This window comes from Entelurus aequoreus, linkage group LG22 (genome assembly GCF_033978785.1).
Source record: "Entelurus aequoreus isolate RoL-2023_Sb linkage group LG22, RoL_Eaeq_v1.1, whole genome shotgun sequence".
In the NCBI taxonomy this organism is placed as follows: domain Eukaryota; kingdom Metazoa; phylum Chordata; class Actinopteri; order Syngnathiformes; family Syngnathidae; genus Entelurus; species Entelurus aequoreus.
Window position 1 is genome coordinate 10,022,271 of NC_084752.1, and position 20,276 is coordinate 10,042,546.

At 34.5% G+C, this 20,276-nt stretch overlaps 2 protein-coding genes and 1 long non-coding RNA gene across 7 annotated transcripts in view; 1 reads left to right on the forward strand and 2 right to left on the reverse strand.

Moving 5' to 3' along the window:
- Positions 1–9,130, reverse strand: part of aspscr1 (ASPSCR1 tether for SLC2A4, UBX domain containing) — a 40,887-nt gene extending 31,757 nt beyond the window's left edge. The window contains exon 1 of the mRNA XM_062032417.1: positions 9,036–9,130. The gene's annotated coding sequence lies outside the window, so the exon portion shown is untranslated. The remainder of the gene's footprint in view (positions 1–9,035) is intronic.
- LOC133639242 (uncharacterized) lies at positions 139–11,433 on the forward strand. The gene is made up of 3 exons (XR_009823756.1): positions 139–469; positions 600–1,512; positions 11,221–11,433. It is a non-coding gene; the product is annotated as an uncharacterized LOC133639242 (long non-coding RNA).
- A 2,159-nt stretch (positions 11,434–13,592) lies between these two features.
- tmc6b (transmembrane channel-like 6b) overlaps positions 13,593–20,276 on the reverse strand; it is a 50,659-nt gene continuing 43,975 nt past the window's right edge. For 4 of the 5 annotated variants that reach the window (XM_062032431.1, XM_062032430.1, XM_062032432.1 and 1 more), the window contains exons 19-21: positions 19,135–19,213; positions 18,899–18,982; positions 13,593–14,012 (exon numbers count right to left, since the gene is read on the reverse strand). In XM_062032431.1, coding sequence (XP_061888415.1) covers positions 13,974–14,012; positions 18,899–18,982; positions 19,135–19,213 — 202 coding nt within the window. In that variant the 3' untranslated portion in view covers positions 13,593–13,973. Of the gene's footprint in view, positions 14,013–18,898; positions 18,983–19,130; positions 19,214–20,276 lie in introns of all 5 variants that reach the window. The other variant, XR_009823757.1, reaches the window with a different exon arrangement.

Below are 20,276 nucleotides of genomic sequence, written 5' to 3' on the forward strand. Positions count from 1 at the left end.
TTTAAATAACCTTTATTGATACCGTGTGTGCGATACAGTACACTTGATTTGGATCATGTTTAAAACGCACAAAACCAGTCAGAATATCGAAAGGGAGTAGGGACGAGGCGAAGATAATTTGAACCCATGAAATAATCATAATAGGCGAGGGCGGACCTACGTCACTTCCGCCTACCAATCCCCTAGCAACCGGTCGCCATATTGAATTCGTTGAAAACAAACCAGCTCACAGCATTGACAGAAAAATAATTTAACGAGGTTTCACGGCATTTTAAACTGTTCTAAATGGCGTATGATTATGTAAATAGTCTTTCCAGTGAGGCTAGGTTAAGATACGAGTTAAAATGTTCTGTAGTTGGATTAAACGACTGCCCTTAGCGCCTTCCAGCAGATGCGTGGACTGATAATCCTACACAATGGCCGGACATGGAATTTGGAAATCTATATGTCTACCTCACAAGCGCACCAGGTATATTATTTCATATCTATAGAAAGCCGATTCAAATTCAGTTAAGTATTATGATTTGTCATGTAAATATATTATTATTTGCTGAATTACTGTTTCTTTTTTTAACTGAATGATATATTTATCATTACAGGCGTTTTCACTCATCAGGCCATGAAGGCATACAAATCACTGGAAGCTCATCGTTACTTCGCAGCTGGATTTCTTCAAACTGTAAGGCACCTCAAAACCTGTTCATCAGTGACCATCCTGCAAGCCAGTGTTAGACCATCGCAGCGGATGAATGACCCTAGCCCAGGGGTCGGCAACCCAAAATGTTGAAAGAGCCATATTGGACCGAAAATACAAAAACAAATCTGTCTGGAGCCGCAAAAAATTAAAAGCCATATTACATACATGGGATATAAATTGAATTAAGAGGACTTAAAGGAAACTAAATGACCTCAAATATACCTACAAATGAGGCATAATGATGCAATATGTACATATAGCTGGCCTAAATAGCATGTTAGCATTGATTAGCTTGCAGTCATGCACTGACCAAATTTGCCCGATTAGCACTCCACACAAGTCAATAACATCAACAAAACTCACCTTTGTGCATTCACGCACAACATTAAAAGTTTGGTGGACAAAATGAGACAGAAAAAGAAGTGGCATAAAACACGTCCTAGAAAGTCGAAGTTGTACATGTAAACAAACTAGGGTGAGTTCAAGGACCGCCAAAATTAGTAGGACAATACGGTGCTCGCCAAATACTTGAATCAGTGAAGCATGTTTAACATAAACAGTGTGATTTCTAACAATTAGGGAGGTTTGTGTCATGTTTGTCCTCCTACAGAAACCATATTAAAACCAAAAATGTTTTTTTTCCCCTCATCTTTTTCCATTTTTGAAAAAGCTCCAGAGAGCCACTAGGGCGGCGCTAAAGAGCCGCATGCGGCTCTAGAGCCGCGGGTTGCCGACCCCCGCCCTAGCCACCAGCCGTGGGTGGGGATTCATGACGGAGGGGAGGTTTTGGCTGCCCAATGTACTTGCATGGCAGGGTATGTTGAATAATATATAATAATACATTGTCTTTATTTTTATTTTTTAATTCAAACTGCAATGTATACAGCAAATGATGACAAAGTGGTTCAGTTACTTTCTTTGTTATCATACCTTCAATTCTTACATTCCCCGTTATCAGCTCTATTTACAAAAATTGAGGATTTATGTATTCAGATTATATATTTTTTGGTATCGGTTACATTCTCTTTTGATTTTCATATACAGTATATATCAGGGGTCACCAACGCGGTGCCCGCGGGCACCAGGTAGCCCGTAAGGACCAGATGAGTAGCCCGCTGGCCTGTTCTAAAAATAGCTCAAATAGCAGCACTTACCAGTGAGCTGCCTCTATTTTTTAAATGTTATTTATTTACTAGCAAGCTGGTCTCGCTTTGCCCGACATTTTTAATTCTAAGAGAGACAAAACTCAAATAGAATTTGAAAATCCAAGAAAATATTTGAAAGACTTCTACACTTGTTTAAATAAATTCATTAATTTTTTTTACTTTGCTTCTTATAACTTTCAGAAAGGCAATTTTAGAGAAAAAATACAACCTTAAAAATGATTTTAGGATTTTTAAACACATATACCTTTTAAATTCCTTCCTCTTCTTTCCTGACAATTTAAATCAATGTTCAAGTAAATTTATTTTTTTTATTGTAAAGAATAATAAATACATTTTAATTTAATTCTTCATTTTAGCTTCTGTTTTTTCGACGAAGAATATTTGTGAAATATTTCTTCATACTTATTATGATTAAAATTCAAAAAAAAAAATCTGAAATAAATCTTATTCCAAAGTCTTTTGAATTTCTTTTAAAATTTTTGTTTTGGAAATTCTAGAAGAAATAATGATTTGTCTTTGTTAGAAATATAGCTTGGTGCAATTTGTTATATATTCTAACAAAGTGCAGTTTGGATTTAAACCTATTTAAAACATGTCATCAAAATTCTAAAATTAATCTTAATCAGGAAAAATTACTAATGATGTTCCATAAATTATTTTTTTAATTTTTTCAAAAAGATTCGAATTAGCTAGTTTTTCTCTTATTTTTTTCGGTTGAATTTTGAATTTTAAAGAGTCGAAATTGAAGATAAACTATGTTTCAAAATTAAATTGTAATTTTTTTCGTGTTTTCTCCTCTTTTAAACCGTTCAATTACGTGTAAATATCATTAATTATTAATAATAACATAGAGTTAAAGGTAAATTGAGCAAATTGGCTATTTCTGGCAATTTATTTAAGTGTGTATCAAACTGGTAGCCCTTCGCATTAATCAGTACCCAAGAGGTAGCTCTTGGTTTCAAAAAGGTTGGTGACCCCTGGTATATATGATGTTAATTAGTTCCTTATGGGAAACCCAGTCAGAATCCCATGTTAACCAGCTGTTTATGTTCCCTTGTGTATTGTCATGCTGAAATTAATCAATAAATAATTGAATTTCTATTCTGCCTTTTCAGTTTGGGTGAATCCTGTTCCCGTGTGGCTGCATTGCTCTTTAAAATTGAGGCTGCTGTTCGCCTGGGATACACAAGCCTTGCCTGTACCAGCCGTCCATGTGAATGGAACAACTTTTTTACTGAGACTGTGCAGACTGCCCCCATCGAGGATATTAACTTTTATAGAGGTGAAGCAGTAACAAAAGTCATTGGAACAGGACGCAAGAGGCGACCCACCTCTGAGCTCTATTTAGGGAGACCTCCGTTAACTTCAAGGCTAAAAAAAAATGATAGACAATATAAAAGATGTTTATTTAATGCAGTGTTTTTCAACCACTGTGCCGCGGCACACTAGTGTGCCGTGAGATACAGTCTGGTGTGCCGTGGGAGATTATGTAATTTCTAGAGATGTCTGCCGATATTATCGGCCGATATATGCGTTAAAATGTAATATCGGAAATTATCGGTATCGTTTTTTTTATTATCGGTATCGTTTATTTTTATTTTTAATTTTTTTAATTAAATCAACATAAAAAACACAAGATACACTTACAATTAGTGCACCAACCCAAAAAACCTCCCTCCCCCATTTACACTCATTCACACAAAAGGGTTGTTTCTTTCTGTTATTAATATTCTGGTTCCTACATTATATATCAATATATATCAATACAGTCTGCAAGGGATACAGTCCGTAAGCACACATGATTGTGCGTGCTGCTGGTCCACTAATAGTACTAACCTTTAACAGTTAATTTTACTCATTTTCATTCATTACTAGTTTCTATGTAACTGTTTTTATATTGTTGTACTTACTTTTTTATTCAAGAAAATGTTTTTAATTTATTTATCTTATTTTACTAATTTTTTTAAAAAGTACATTATCTTCACCATACCTGGTTGTCCAAATTAGGCATAATAATGTGTTAATTCCACGACTGCATATATCGGTTGATATCGGTATCGGTTGATATCGGTATCAGTAATTAAAGAGTTGGACAATATCGGAATATCGGATATCGGCAAAAAGTCATTATCGGACATCCCTAGTAATTTCACCTATTTGGGGTAAAAATATTTTTTGCAAACCAGTAATTATAGTCTGCAAATAATGTGCCGTTGTTGAGTGTCGGTGCTGTCTAGAGCTCGGCACCGTAACAATGTTATACTCTTCAATATCAGTAGGTGGCAGCAGGTAGATAATTGCTTTGTAGATGTTGGAACATGGTTTGTCGTGATCACAATATGAAGATGACAGTGCGAGGCAGCATGCAGTTGAAAAGGTATCTAATGCTAAAACCAAAAATAAACAAAAGGTGAGTGCCCCTAAGAAAAGGCATTGAAGCTTAGGGAACAAAACTAAAACTGAACTGGCTACAAAGTAAACAAAAACAGAATGCTGGACGACAGCAAAGACTTACAGCGTGTTGAGCAAAGACGGTGTCCCCAAAGTACATCCGAACATGACATGACAATCAACAATGTCCCCACAAAGAAGGATAGCAACAACTTAAATATTCTTGATTGCTAGACCAAGGAAGACATGAAACTGCTACAGGAAAATACCAACAAAACAGGAAAAGTCACCAAAATTGGAGCGCAAGACAAGAACTAAAACACTACACACAGGAAAACGCCCAAAAAGTGGTGACAGCACTTTAAGTCAAGAGCTATATTGATGCATGGTTGGTTATGGTTTAAAGTCATACCCAACAATTGCGACAACGACTTTTTACTGTCAATATCGGCTGCTGAGTTTCATTTTTTAATGATTTCTGCTGGTGGTGTGCCTCCAGATTTTTTCAATGAAAAAATTGTGCCTTGGCTCAAAAAAGGTTGAAAAACACTGATTTAATGTACATGACAATGTTTAAGGCAGGGTTTATTTTGAAAAGAGATGATTTATAGGCACAGGTCTACAATTGTTATTAATGGTGACCTTGGTCTAGTCCGCCTTGAACACAATACTACTCCCCAAGTTCACGAGAGCGGCACAAACATGGATTATTCTATCAATGCTGGCAACATCAGCCATATCTGCCTCATCCTTGAGTGATTTAATCATCTTGATCGGAAGTGTTCCCTGTAGTATTGTATACCGATTCTTCAGGAGCCCTAAGACACGCTCCACATGTATTCTAACTGAGGATTTGTCTCTGGAACAACAACAGCTGACTCTTTCCTTTGGTGAATGCTGGTATAACTAGTTCCGCACCACATACAGTTGCAAAGTCGTCTTCCAGCGTAAAGCCTCTGTCAGCGAGAATCTGATCCCCTGGGTGATGAAGAGTCGGAGATATGAATCCTGATCTTCTTACAAGTTCTACATCGGAAAAGTTGATTAAATGGCAACATGAAAATTATAGGGTTTATTGGTTATTAAAAACCCAACTGTTAAGTGCAAATTTAAACGAAACCGGTTTTCGAAAATAGCCTATACAGGCTATAGCAGGGGTCACCAACGCGGTGCCCGCGGGCACCAGGTAGCCCGTAAGGACCAGATGAGTAGCCCGCCGGCCTGTTCTAAAAATAGCTCAAATAGCAGCACTTACCAGTGAGCTGCCTCTATTTTTTTAAATTGTATTTATTTACTAGCAAGCTGGTCTCGACATTTTTAATTCTAAGAGACAAAACTCAAATAGAATTTGAAAATCCAAGAAAATATTTTAAAGACTTGGTCTTCACTTGTTTAAATAAATTCATAAATTTTTTCACTTTGCTTCTTATAACTTTCAGAAAGACAATTTTAGAGAAAAAATACAACCTTAAAAATGATTTTTTTATTGTAAAGAATAATAAATACATTTTAATTTAATTCTTAATTTTAGCTTCTGTTTTTTCGACGAAGAATATTTGTGAAATATTTCTTCAAACTTATTATAATTAGAATTCAAAAAAATTATTCTGGCAAATCTAGAAAATCTGTAGAATCAAATTTAAATCTTATTTCAAAGTCTTTTGAATTTCTTTTAAAATTTTTGTTCTGGAAAATCTAGAAGAAATAATGATTTGTCTTTGTTAGAAATATAGCTTGGTCCAATTTGTTATATATTCTAACAAAGTGCAGATTGGATTTTAACCTATTTAAAACATGTCATCAAAATTCTAAAATTAATCTTAATCAGGAAAAATTACTAATGATGTTCCATAAAATCTTTTTAAAATTTTTTTCAAAAAGATTCGAATTAGCTAGTTTTTCTCTTCATTTTTTCGGTTGAATTTTGAATTTTAAAGAGTCGAATTTGAAGATAAACTATGTTTCAAAATTTAATTATCATTTTTTTCGTGTTGTCTCCTCTTTTAAACCGTTCAATTAAGTGTAAATATCATTAATTATTAATAATAACATAGAGTTAAAGGTAAATTGAGAAAATTGGCTATTTCTGGCAATTTATTTAAGTGTGTATCAAACTGGTAGCCCTTCGCATTAATCAGTACCCAAGAAGTAGCTCTTGGTTTCAAAAAGGTTGGTGATCCCTGGGCTATAGACTATATAGTATATACCGCATGTTATTTTTGTACAACTTCAGCTGTCGAACGTTATAAGGTACAAATTCAACAAGTACAACATTAGCACGGACGGTATAGCCAAGTTGTGGTTAAGAAGGTGGATTTTTGTTCCTTATATTTACCAGAAACGAAGTGATCCGAACACACGACCCGGGACTTTGGGGGACTCCAGTGAGAACCGTCCTCGTTTTCCCGGTGTAAAGCTGCGAGCCATTTGTCTCGTCTCTGCGGGCTTTTATCACGCTTTGGCAGAACAAAATACGACCTTTGCGTTCCCTGTGTCCAGTTGTGGTTAGCACAACCAAAAACAACACAGTTTTTCGGCATTTTGGAGGCAGAATGACGGGTTTAACCAGCGTAGGTCGACAGGTTAAAGAGTAATGGCGACGGTTTGTTTTCAACGCCAGTCTGGTTGCTATGGCTCGAAGAACCCGTATGTAGCTCAGTTGCCCGGATGTCGGCCCTGCCCTATAAAACACTGAAAAGCAGTATTCATTCAGTCCACATTGATGATGGTAAAAATGAAATACATAATATTATAATATATACTGGGGTAGACTGATGGATACCAAACATAAACATTCATAAACCAGTGTGGGTGAAGTATCTTGCCCAAGGACACAATGGCAGTGACTTATGGGGTGCCGAAAGTACAAGTTCAGTCACACTTTTCAAGTGGATATATTTCTCAGATTTATCTCACTTTTCTCAGATTTAGCAAATTTCCATCACATTTAAATGTAAATTATATGTTGACTCTAAATATTGTATTAAATCTAAACCTAAGTCTTGAACATGAATCTATATATGTTGAATCTAAAACTAAATGTTAAATCTAAATGTGAGCGCTAAATGTTAAATGTGAGTGCTAAATGTTGCATCTAAACGTAAATCTGAAACATAAATCTATATGTTGAATCTAAACATAAATCTATATGTTGAATCTAAACATAAATCTTAAACATAAATCTATATGTTGAATCTAAACCTAAATCTTAAACATAAATCTAAATGTGAGCGCCAAACGTTTAATGTGAGTGCTAAATGTTGCATCTAAACGTAAATCTTAAACATAATTTCTGAGCCAATGAGCAAACACATTGTACCATTAGAACACTGGAGTGATAGTTGCTGGAAATGGGCCTCTATACACCTATGTAGATATTGCACCAAAAACCAGACATTTGCAGCTAGAATAGTCATTTACCACATTAGCAATGTATAGAGTGTATTTCTTTAAAGTTAAGACTAGTTTAAAGTTATCTTCATTGAAAAGTACAGTGCTTTTCCTTCAAAAATAAGGACATTTCAATGTGACCCCAAACTTTTGAACGGTAGTGTATATAAATTTGTTAAATAAAACCTTGCCTTGTTTTTAATGAATATTTAGGCTTATTTTAGTGTTCTCGTAGGACGTGTAGAAACGCAGACTCGACACCAAGCCAAACCGGAGTCAATGAAGAGAACGTTGTTGTAAGCTTGACCATTTACTTGTGACATTTCTTCATAGACATGACTAATTAAAAAAATAATCTGCCCTAGTACAGATTATTGCCTTTGTACTAGGGCTGTGAATCTTTGGGTGTCCCACGATTCAATTCAATATCGATTCTTGGGGTCACAATTCGATTCAATATCGATTTTTTTTTTTCAATTCAACACGATTCTCGATTAAATAACGATTTTTTTTCCCGATTCAAAAGGATTGTCTATTCATTCAATACATAGGATTTCAGCAGGATCTACCCCAGTCTGCTGACATGCAAGCAGAGTAGTAGATTTTTGTAAAAAGCTTTTATAATTGTAAAGGACAATGTTTTATCAACTGATTGCAATAATGTAAATTTGTTTTAACTATTAAATGAACCAAAAATATGACTTATTTTATTTTTGTGAAAATATTGGACACAGTGTGTTGTGTCAAGCTTATGAGATGCGATGCAAGTGTAAGCCACTGTGACACTATTGTTCTTTTTTGAAATTTTTTATAAATGTCTAATGATAATGTCAATGAGGGATTTTTAATCACTGCTATGTTGAAATTGTAACTAATATTGATACTGTTGATCATATTCATTTTTGTTTCACTACTTTTGGTTTGTTCTGTGTCGTGTTTGTGTCTCCTCTCAATTGCTCTGTTTATTGCAGGTCTGAGTGTTGCTGGGTCGGGTTTGGTTTTGGAATTGGATTGCATTGTTATGGTATTGCTGTGTATTGTTTTGTTGGATTGATTAATTTAAAAAAAAAATATAAAAAAAATAAGTTTAATAAATAAATTTAAAAAAATAAATAAATCGCTTTAAAAAAAAAAAGAGAATCGATTCTGAATCGCACAACGTGAGAATCGCGATTCGAATTCGAATGGATTTTTTCCCACATCCCTACTCTGTACATATTTGCCTACTACGATAATACAAAATGTAACTCTAATGTCCTAAAATGTCCAGCAGAGGGAGACACCCGTCTGCCTGAATGACTTGAACACGTTGTATCTAATTCCACAATTCTATTCAACATATCGGCACTATTACACTTTAACATATCCTTAATTTTTTAAAGACAACTTACGGCATTGCTTCTAGCTGCTTTGTATAGGATGGCAACAGAGATTATTACAGAGGACAGCAACTTGCACAACTTGGTTTTCCAGACGAATACCGGAAGTCAACCAACAGGAAGTAATTTAGCGGAAGTGACATCATCCAACTGCTGTTTACCGATTACAGCATAAAAGAAATAAAAACTTTAGCTCCAAATTAAAGCATTGCAGTCACTATACATGTCTTTGCACATTGTGTAAACAATACAAAAGTATTATTAAGTAATTATGTAAAGAATATTACCAAATTGACTTCAGGACAACACACCTGCTATGCTACTGTACTTTAATGTTGGTCATTGTTATGGTACTTGAAGAGCCAAGTGTTTAAGTGGTTTAGGACAAACTGGTTTAAAATACATCCAATATGATGTAATCGTGAATAATTTTATCCTGCATGCAGCTTTATATAAATATACTGTATGTACATTTACTTATACTTTTCAATAAAATGTCCCCATCTTAACTTGTTTTTTTCATTTTCTATTAACAAACTCAAACACATTTAACAGCCCTCAAAACATGCACTGCAAAGGGGGGAACATTTTTAAAGTTGCATGTTTTTTTTATATAGAGGTTTGTTTAAAATAGGGACAGATACAAAAACATAGACATCTGAAACAGTTATCCAATGTATGCATCATAGTGTTTGTAGCCAAAGCTAATTTACAACACTTGTCCCCAACAACAACAACACAGATCCAACATCATTAAATTAGGAAAATAAAAAATAGAATAAAGCAAAGATGAGTCGATAATAATGATAATAGAAATAATACAGACAAAGTGCAAACTAGATAAAAGCCAATAATAATAATAACACAGACAAAGTGCAGACTAGATAAAAAACAATTAGTAAAAATTAGTAAAAACTAAACATGGGAACACGATTGTTGCTCAACTAGCCATTATTTTGTTTGTTTTTTGAAAGTGACAAGTGCAGGTATACTTTTCAAAGTGTCAGGTAGAGCAGTGGTCCCCAACCACCGGGCCGTGGCCCGGTACCGGTCCACAGACCGATTGGTACCGGGCCGTGCAAGAAAAAAAAAAGAAAAAAAAGGTTTTTAATTAAATCACCATAAAAAACACAATATATACATTATATATCAATATAGATCAATACAGTCTGCAGGGATACAGTCCGTAAGCACACATGATTGTATTTCTTTAAGAAAAAAAAAAAGAAAAAAAAATTAACACTTCCGGTCCGTGGGACAAATTTTCAAGCGTTGACCGGTCCGCAGCTACAAAAAGGTTGGGGACCACTGAGGTAGAGAGTTCCATAGTTGTGGTCCTTTTATTGAAAAGGCAGTCTGGGCAAAATATGTTCTTATTACACCTACAATAATTAACAACCTACGTACTGTACATCTATTTACAACATCCCGTAAGATGTGCAGTAAATGACAAAATGTACAAAAATATACAAAACCCAAAACCAGTGAAGTTGGCACTTTGTGTAAATGGTAAATAAAAACAGAATACAATGATTTGCAAATCCTTTCCAACTTATATTCAATTGAATAGACTGCAAAGACAAGATATTTAATGTTCACACTGAGAAACTTGAATTTATTTTTGCAAATAATCATTAACTTAGAATTAAAGGCCGCAACACATTGCAAAAAAGTTGGCACAGGGGCATTTTTTTTTTTACCACTGTGTTACATGGCCTTTCCTTTTAACAACACTCAGTAAACGTTTGGGAACTGAGGAGACCAATTTTTGAAACTTTTCATGTGGAATTCTTTCCCATTCTTGCTTGATGTACAGCTTAAGTTGTTCAACAGTCCGGGGGTCTCCGTTGTGGTATTTTAGGCTTCATAATGCGCCACACATTTTCAATGGGAGACAGGTCTGGACTACAGGCAGGCCAGTCTAGTACCCGCACTCTTTTACTACGAAGCCACGCTGTTGTAACACGTGCAGAACGTGGCTTGGCATAGTCTTGTTGAAATAAAAAAATAAAAAAAGACGTTAAGTATCTTGTCTTTGCAGTCTATTCAATTGAATATAAGTTGAAAAGGATTTGCAAGTCATTGTATTTACCATTTACACAACGTGCCAACTTCACTGGTTTTGTATATATATACACAATAATTGCCAGGGACCCCACCCACTCTTGTCATGGACTGTTTGCTCTCTTACCCTCAGGCAGAAGATACTGCAGCTTGCCATGCAGAACGGTCAGGCTACGTGACAGCCTCTACCCAAACACCATCAGACTTTTGAACACCTGTAAGAACCTTAGACTCTAACAGACTTTAACACCATCTATCTAACTCTGGTTCATCCATTCTTGTTCTAATCTTGAGAACTGTTGCACCTACCCTGTTTGCACATACATTCATATACTTCACATACTCCTTGCACATACTGTACACTTCTGCACTAACATATTTGTATTTTTAAACTGCATTCACTGACCTGGTTTTTGTCTTATTTTAATTTAATTAAATTTTTATTCTCTTTATTGTTGTTATTGTGTTGCCAAATGCAACACAATTTCTATCTGCAAACACGTCAATGATGCTATGCTTGATTGACAATAAAGAATCTGAATATTTACAAAGAAAATGCGACATTACACACTATTTAACGGTATATAAAACCGCTGCTGTCAACTGCTCCCCTCACCTCCCAGGGGGTGATCAAGGGGGATGGGTCAAATGCAGAGAATAAATTCGCCACACCTAGTGTGTGTGACAATCCTTCATTTCTAAGAACAAGAATAGACTGTCGAGTTTCAGATGAAAGTTCTCTTTTTCTGGCCATTTTGAGCGTTTAATTGACCCCACAAATGTGATGCTCCAGAAACTCAACCTGCTCAAAGGAAGGTCAGTTTTGTAGCTTCTGTAACGAGCTAAACTGTTTTCAGATGTGTGAACATGATTGCACAAGGGTTTTCTAATCATCAATTAGCCTTCTGAGCCAATGAGCAAACACATTGTACCATTAGAACACTGGAGTGATAGTTGCTGGAAATGGGCCTCTATACACCTATGTAGATATTGCACCAAAAACCAGACATTTGCAGCTAGAATAGTAATTTACCACATTAGCAATGCGGTGAGTGTATTTCTTTAAAGTTAAGACTAGTTTAAAGTTATCTTCATTGAAAAGTACAGTGCTTTTCCTTCAAAAATAAGGACATTTCAATGTGACCCCAAACTTTTGAACAGTAGTATATATATATATATATATATATATATATATATATATATATATATATATATATATATATATACACACATATATATATATATACACACACATATATATATAAATATGTATGTACATATACACATTTTATATATATATATATATATATGTTAAGGGTGTATAATAAAAATACAAACATTTTAAATGCATTTAGATTAGGGATGTCCGATAATGGCTTTTTGCCGATATCTGATATTCCGATATTGTCCAACTCTTTATTAACCAATACCGATATCAACCGATACCAATATCAACCGATATATGCAGTCGTGAAATTAACACATTATTATGCCTAATTTGGACAACCAGGTATGGTGAAGATAAGGTACTTTTTTAAAAAATTAGTAAAATAAGATAAATAAATTAAAAACATTTTCTTGAATAAAAAAGAAAGTACAACAATATAAAAACAGTTACATAGAAACTAGTAATGAATGAAAATTTGTAAAATTAACTGTTAAAGGTTACTACTATTAGTGGACCAGCAGCACGCACAATCATGTGTGATTACGGACTGTATCCCTTGCAGACTGTATTGATGTATATTGATATATAATGTAGGAACCAGAATATTAATAACAGAAAGAAACAACCCTTTTGTGTGAATGAGTGTAAATGGGGGAGGGAGCTTTTTTGGGTTGGTGCACTAATTGTAAGTGTATCTTGTGTTTTCTATGTTGATTTAATAAAAAAAACCAAAAAAAAAAAACCAAAAAAAACCGATACCGATAAAAAAAACGATACCGATCATTTCCGATATTACATTTTAACGCATATATCGGCCGATAATATCGATATTATCGGACATCTCTAATTTAGATAATTATAATAATAATAATGCTAACTTATTTATAAAGCACTTTTCATTTGACATCAAATCTCAAAGTGCTACATATTAAAATACATAAAAACTAATAAAGAGAGAAAAGCGTTTGGGGGAAAAAAATAAGATAAATAAGAATATAAATTGGTGTATTACCTTATTCTGATGACTTGCATTGGTTGGAATACGACAGGATTCACAGTCATTCTGAGATAAGATCCCCAACTACAAATTTATATTGTGGAATGGAAAAAAAAAGTCCTCTCCTCTATCCAGTACCACATCCTGTATAAGTGGGGTTTTCTTTACTTTTGTATTTGTCCAGCTTCCATACTCCTTTTTATACCCTTCAATCCTCTGCTCATGACCTTAGTAGTAGATCAGCTTTTTTTGTGTGTGCTATCGAGTTTGCCCCTGTTTTAGCACACGCAAACCTTTAGTAGATCAGGCCCGAAATAGCATAAATAAATACACAACCAAGTGACTAAAATATAATTTAATAGAATTAGTATGAATAAACAGTTATAACCCCAAAAACATACAAAGACAATTTCCAGGACACAAATACAGACATAAAACTACCGGTATTCCTAAAGATAAAAAACCCACCAAATAAAAAACTTTTAAAAACCTGAGCTAGTGTTAAAAAAAAGTTCACAGTTAGTTGAAACACGTTTTTCTAACTGACTCAAACAATTGAAATATATATTATATAATAATATATAATTTATAGTCCAAAAGATCTAAGTTCAGTTGTTTTTAATCCAACCTGTAAGATGGACTCACCTGCCTTTCCTCCAACGACAAAAACATTATGAAACATTCTATGAAATATTTCACTCTTTTTAAGTCATTTTTCCAGTTAGATGTTTTCCACTTTGAAGGCTCCTTCGCTCGACCCCTACAAAGAAACGTTTGAAAGATTTAGCATTCTAAATGTCTTTTCAAGCTGCAGATGTGAAACTATTACAGTTGTAAAGTTATTATTACAGAAGTGAAACTATTACAGTTGTAAAGTTATTATTACAGAAGTGAAGCTATTAAGGTTGTTAAGTTATTATTACAGAAGTGAAACTATTACAGTTGTAAAGTTATTATTACAGAAGTGAAGCTATTACAGTTGTAAAGTTATTATTACAGAAGTGAAACTATTACAGTTGTAACGTTATTATTAAAGAAGTGAAGTTATTACAGTTGTAAAGTTATTATTACAGAAGTGAAACTATTACAGTTGTAAAGTTATTATTACAGAAGTGAAGCTATTACAGTTGTAAAGTTATTACAGAAGTGAAACTATTACAGTTGTAAAGTTATTATTACAGAAGTGAAACTATTACAGTTGTAAAGTTATTATTACAGAAGTGAAACTATTACAGTTGTAACGTTATTATTAAAGAAGTGAAGTTATTACAGTTGTAAAGTTATTATTACAGAAGTGAAACTATTACAGTTGTAAAGTTATTATTACAGAAGTGAAGCTATTACAGTTGTAACGTTATTATTAAAGAAGTGAAGTTATTACAGTTGTAAAGTTATTATTACAGAAGTGAAACTATTACAGTTGTAAAGTTATTATTACAGAAGTGAAACTATTACAGTTGTAAAGTTATTACAGAAGTGAAACTATTACAGTTGTAAAGTTATTATTACAGAAGTGAAACTATTACAGTTGTAAAGTTATTATTACAGAAGTGAAACTATTACAGTTGTAAAGTTATTACAGAAGTGAAACTATTACAGTTGTAAAGTTATTATTACAGAAGTGAAACTATTACAGTTGTAAAGTTATTATTACAGAAGTGAAACTATTACAGTTGTAAAGTTATTATTACAGGAGTGAAACTATTACAGTTGTAAAGTTATTACAGAAGTGAAACTATTACAGTTGTAAAGTTATTATTACAGAAGTGAAACTATTACAGTTGTAAAGTTATTACAGAAGTGAAACTATTACAGTTGTAAAGTTATTATTACAGAAGTGAAACTATTACAGTTGTAAAGTTATTATTACAGAAGTGAAACTATTACAGTTGTAAAGTTATTATTACAGGAGTGAAACTATTACAGTTGTAAAGTTATTATTACAGGAGTGAAACTATTACAGTTGTAAAGTTATTACAGAAGTGAAACTATTACAGTTGTAAAGTTATTATTACAGAAGTGAAACTATTACAGTTGCAAAGTTATTATTACAGAAGTGAAGTTATTACAGTTGTAAAGTTATTATTACAGAAGTGAAACTATTACAGTTGTAAAGTTATTATTACAGAAGTGAAACTATTACAGTTGTAAAGTTATTATTACAGAAGTGAAACTATTACAGTTGTAAAGTTATTATTACAGAAGTGAAGTTATTACAGTTGTAAAGTTATTATTACAGAAGTGAAACTATTACAGTTGTAAAGTTATTATTACAGAAGTGAAACTATTACAGTTGTAAAGTTATTACAGAAGTGAAACTATTACAGTTGTAAAGTTATTATTACAGAAGTGAAACTATTACAGTTGTAAAGTTATTACAGAAGTGAAACTATTACAGTTGTAAAGTTATTATTACAGAAGTGAAACTATTACAGTTGTAAAGTTATTATTACAGAAGTGAAACTATTACAGTTGTAAAGTTATTATTACAGGAGTGAAACTATTACAGTTGTAAAGTTATTACAGAAGTGAAACTATTACAGTTGTAAAGTTATTATTACAGAAGTGAAACTATTACAGTTGTAAAGTTATTACAGAAGTGAAACTATTACAGTTGTAAAGTTATTATTACAGAAGTGAAACTATTACAGTTGTAAAGTTATTATTACAGAAGTGAAACTATTACAGTTGTAAAGTTATTATTACAGGAGTGAAACTATTACAGTTGTAAAGTTATTATTACAGGAGTGAAACTATTACAGTTGTAAAGTTATTACAGAAGTGAAACTATTACAGTTGTAAAGTTATTATTACAGAAGTGAAACTATTACAGTTGCAAAGTTATTATTACAGAAGTGAAGTTATTACAGTTGTAAAGTTATTATTACAGAAGTGAAACTATTACAGTTGTAAAGTTATTATTACAGAAGTGAAACTATTACAGTTGTAAAGTTATTATTACAGAAGTGAAACTATTACAGTTGTAAAGTTATTATTACAGAAGTGAAGTTATTACAGTTGTAAAGTTATTATTACAGAAGTGAAACTATTACAGTTGTAAAGTTATTATTACAGAAGTGAAGTTATTACAGTTGTAAAGTTATTATTACAGAAGTGAAACTATTACAGTTGTAAAGTTATTATTACAGAAGTGAAGTTATTACAGTTGTAAAGTTATTATTACAGAAGTGAAGTTATTACAGTTGTAAAGTAATAGCAGTTAAGTTATTACTACAGATTTAAAGTTGATGTTGTTATTACCGATGTAAAGCGATTAGAGTTAAGTCGGGGGTCGGCAACCCGCATGCGGCTCTTTAGCGCCGCCCTAGTGGCTCCCTGGACCTCTTTCAAAAATGTGCGAAAATGGAAGAAGATATATTTTTTGTTTCAATATATTTTCTCTGAGAACAAACATGACACAAACCTTCCTGATGGCTAGAAATCCCACTGTTTATGTTGAACATGCCTCACTGATGAGAGTATTTGGCGAGCGCCGTTTTGTCCTACGAATTTCAGCAATCCTTGAAGTCATCGTAGTTTGTGTACGTGTGCGACTTTCTCCGACGCTGCCACAGAAAGACCTGTTTTATGCCACTTCTTCTTCGTCTCGTTTTGTCCACCAAACGTTTTATGCTGTGCGTGAATGCACAAAAGGTGAGCTTTGTTGGTGTTATTGACTTGTTGGAGTGCTAATCAGGCATATTTGGTCAGTGCATGACAGCAAGCTAATCGATGCTAACATGCTATTTAGGCTAGCTGTATGTACATATTGCATCATTATGCCTCGTTTGTAGGTATATTTGAGCTCATTTAATTTCCTTTACTTATGTCCTCTGTGTATTTAAAGGCCTACTGAAAGCCACTACTACCGACCACGCAGTCTGATAGTTTATATATCAATGATGAAATCTTAACATTGCAACACATGCCAATACGGCCGGGTTAGATTAGTAAAGTGCAATTTTAAATTTCCCGCGAAATATTCTGCTGAAAACGTCTCGGTATGATGACGTTTGCGCGTGACGTCACGGATTGTAGCGGACATATTGGGACAGCATTGTGGCCAGCTATTAAGTCGTCTGTTTTCATCGCAAAATTCCACAGTATTCTGGACATCTGTGTTGGTGAATCTTTTGCAATTTGTTTAATGAACAATGGAGACAGCAAAGAAGAAAGCTGTAGGTGGGAAGCGGTGTATTAGCGGCCGGCTGGACTCTTACCAGGAGGACTTTGAGTTGGATATGCGCTACCATGAGTACAGCTTTGGCTTCCAAACATTTGATCGCTTGCCCGTACGTGCGTGCCGCTATGTGCATGTCACGTACGTAACTTTGGGGAAATATATGTGCTGTATGAACTTTGCGGAAGTGAACGGCACTTTGGGCTGTGGGATTGAGTGTGTTGTGCGGGTGTTTGATTTGTATTGGTGGGTTATATGGACGGGAGGGGGGAGGTGTTTGTTATGCGGGATTAATTTGTGGCATATTAAATATAAGCCTGGTTGTGTTGTGGCTAATAGAGTATATATATGTCTTGTGTTTATTTACTGTTTTAGTCATTCCCAGTTGAATATCAGGTCCCACCCGCCTCTCACAGCATCTTCCCTATCTGAATCACTTCCACTGCCCTCTAATCCTTCACTCTCACTTTCCTCATCCACAAATCTTTCATCCTCGCTCAAATTAATGCGGTAATCGTCGCTTTCTCGGTCCGAATCGCTCTCGCTGCTGGTGGCCATGATTGTAAACAATGTGCAGATGTGAGGCGCTCCACAACCTGTGACGTCACGCTACTTCCGGTACAGGCAAGGCTTTTTTATCAGCGACCAAAAGTTGCGAACCTTATCGTCGATGTTCGCTACTAAATCCTTTCAGCAAAAATATGGCAATATCGCGAAATGATCAAGTATGACACATAGAATGGACCTGCTATCCCCGTTTAAATAAGAACATTTCATTTCAGTAGGCCTTTAATTTATATTTGCATGTCTCATGACACATTATCTGTATGTAATTTCCAGAATTATCTCATCCTGTGAGAAGCCTCCATTTTACTAATTATTTCCAATGTTGCAAAAATATGTAGAATATAAATGAAAACGAAGATTAGCGTCAGCCTTTGATAGTAGGCTAATATAGCTAATATAGACACTTACATCATGTGTTGTCTTTATTATAACATTTTAAATTTTTTGCGGCTTCAGACAGTTTTTTTTGTTGTATTTTTAGTCCAGTATGGCTCTTTTAACATTTTGGGTCACCGACCACTGAGTTAAGTTATTAGAGATGTAAAGCTTTTATTACAGTTGTAAAGTTATTATTACAGATTTGAAGTTGATACAGTTATTACCGATGTGAAGCTATTACAGTTGTGAAGTTACTATTAGAGATGTAAAACTTTTATCACAGATAGTTAACATTTTTGATGTTATTATTAGAGATGTGAAGCTAATACAAAAGTAAAGCTGTTCAAGTTGTTAAGCAACTATAACATACATAAAGCTTTTACAGATGTAATTATTAAAGTTGTAGTTATTGTTACAGATCTACAGCTATTACAGTTGTAAAGCTCTTACAGATTTAGTTATTACAGATATAAATCTATTGCAGATGTAAAACTATTAAATATGTAACATATTAGACTCACCTGGCTTGTGAGCTTTCTAGGGGTTCGTCTCTGCTCGTGGATAGACTGCAGACGAGTGATGATAAACTTCTTGTCTTCTCCCTCCTGAGTAAGAGGATAAGCAGGGGTCGAACATCACAAACGTATTCAATCAGATTGATTCTACGTCACACTTTTCTAAAGACTGAAAGCACTTAGTCCATTATTATACTAATTATTTTATTATGAGCACTTGACATGTAGTATGACTCACACACATTTTCTATTTGTTCCTGCAGTAAACTGATGATCTTCCTCTGACCATCCACCACCTGACTGTGGAAATAGATGACGATCCTGACAGGATAACAAAGATTTAGTGTGAAATCAGCCTCACTAATGGCACAGGTAGAATTACCGTATTTTTCGGACTACAAGGCGCAAATAAAATCCTTTAACTTTCTCAAAAATCGACACCTTATAACAGGGGTGGGCAATTAATTTTTACCGGGGGCCGTATGAGCAACCCGAGCACTGCTGGAGGGCCACACCGACAATATTTCAATTAAATTTTGCTCAAATTATTTTTGATATACCGTAAGATAAATAATAATAATAATAATAATATTTTCATTTAACCTAACTTATCTTTATTCAAAAGCAGATGGCTTTTGATGGTTTTATTTTTAACACTTTCTTACACAACGCTTCCTGATGTGTAATACCATGCAAAAATGTAAATTTCTGTCACTTTATCCTGCATCCTCTTTGTTGTGAACGTAGCACGCCTGCAAGGTGATTGGCGAAGAAGGAGGAAGCGTTGCTGTTGCGGAAATGAGGAGTGAGGACAGACGTGCGTGTGGAAAGAACGAGATAACTTGAGCTGTGTTAGTATAGTTTGCTCAATAAAAGTTTAAAAAGAGCATCAGACTTGGTGTGCACTTCTTCTGGACGCTACAATTGGTGTCAGAAGTGGGATGAAATGCCTCCCAGTTCGCCTTGCCTACAAACCTGGGAGTCTTCATTGAGGGCGGAATTCTTCCATGCCAAGCAGCGTGCGCTGCACCTGTAGGCGCTGCCTCTCTCCTTCCTCCCTCTCTCTCTCGCTTTGCGGCGAGCTCCTCAAATCCTGGATTCACACAGACATCTGCAGTGCTGCTGGCACCTTAAGTCCCCACTCAATGTCATTTCCCTCCCGTTCCATCTTGACAAAGTCGCCAGGAAACATCGTGGCACGTACCTCCCGATGACGTAGACGGCTGAGCACACAATTAAGCAGCGCAGTATGCACAAAGATTTACTTCTGACACCAATTGTAGCGTCCAAAAGAAGTGCACACCAAGTCTGACGCTCTTTTTAAACTTTTATTGAGCAACCTATACTAACACAGCTCAACTTATCTCGTTCCTTCCACACGCAC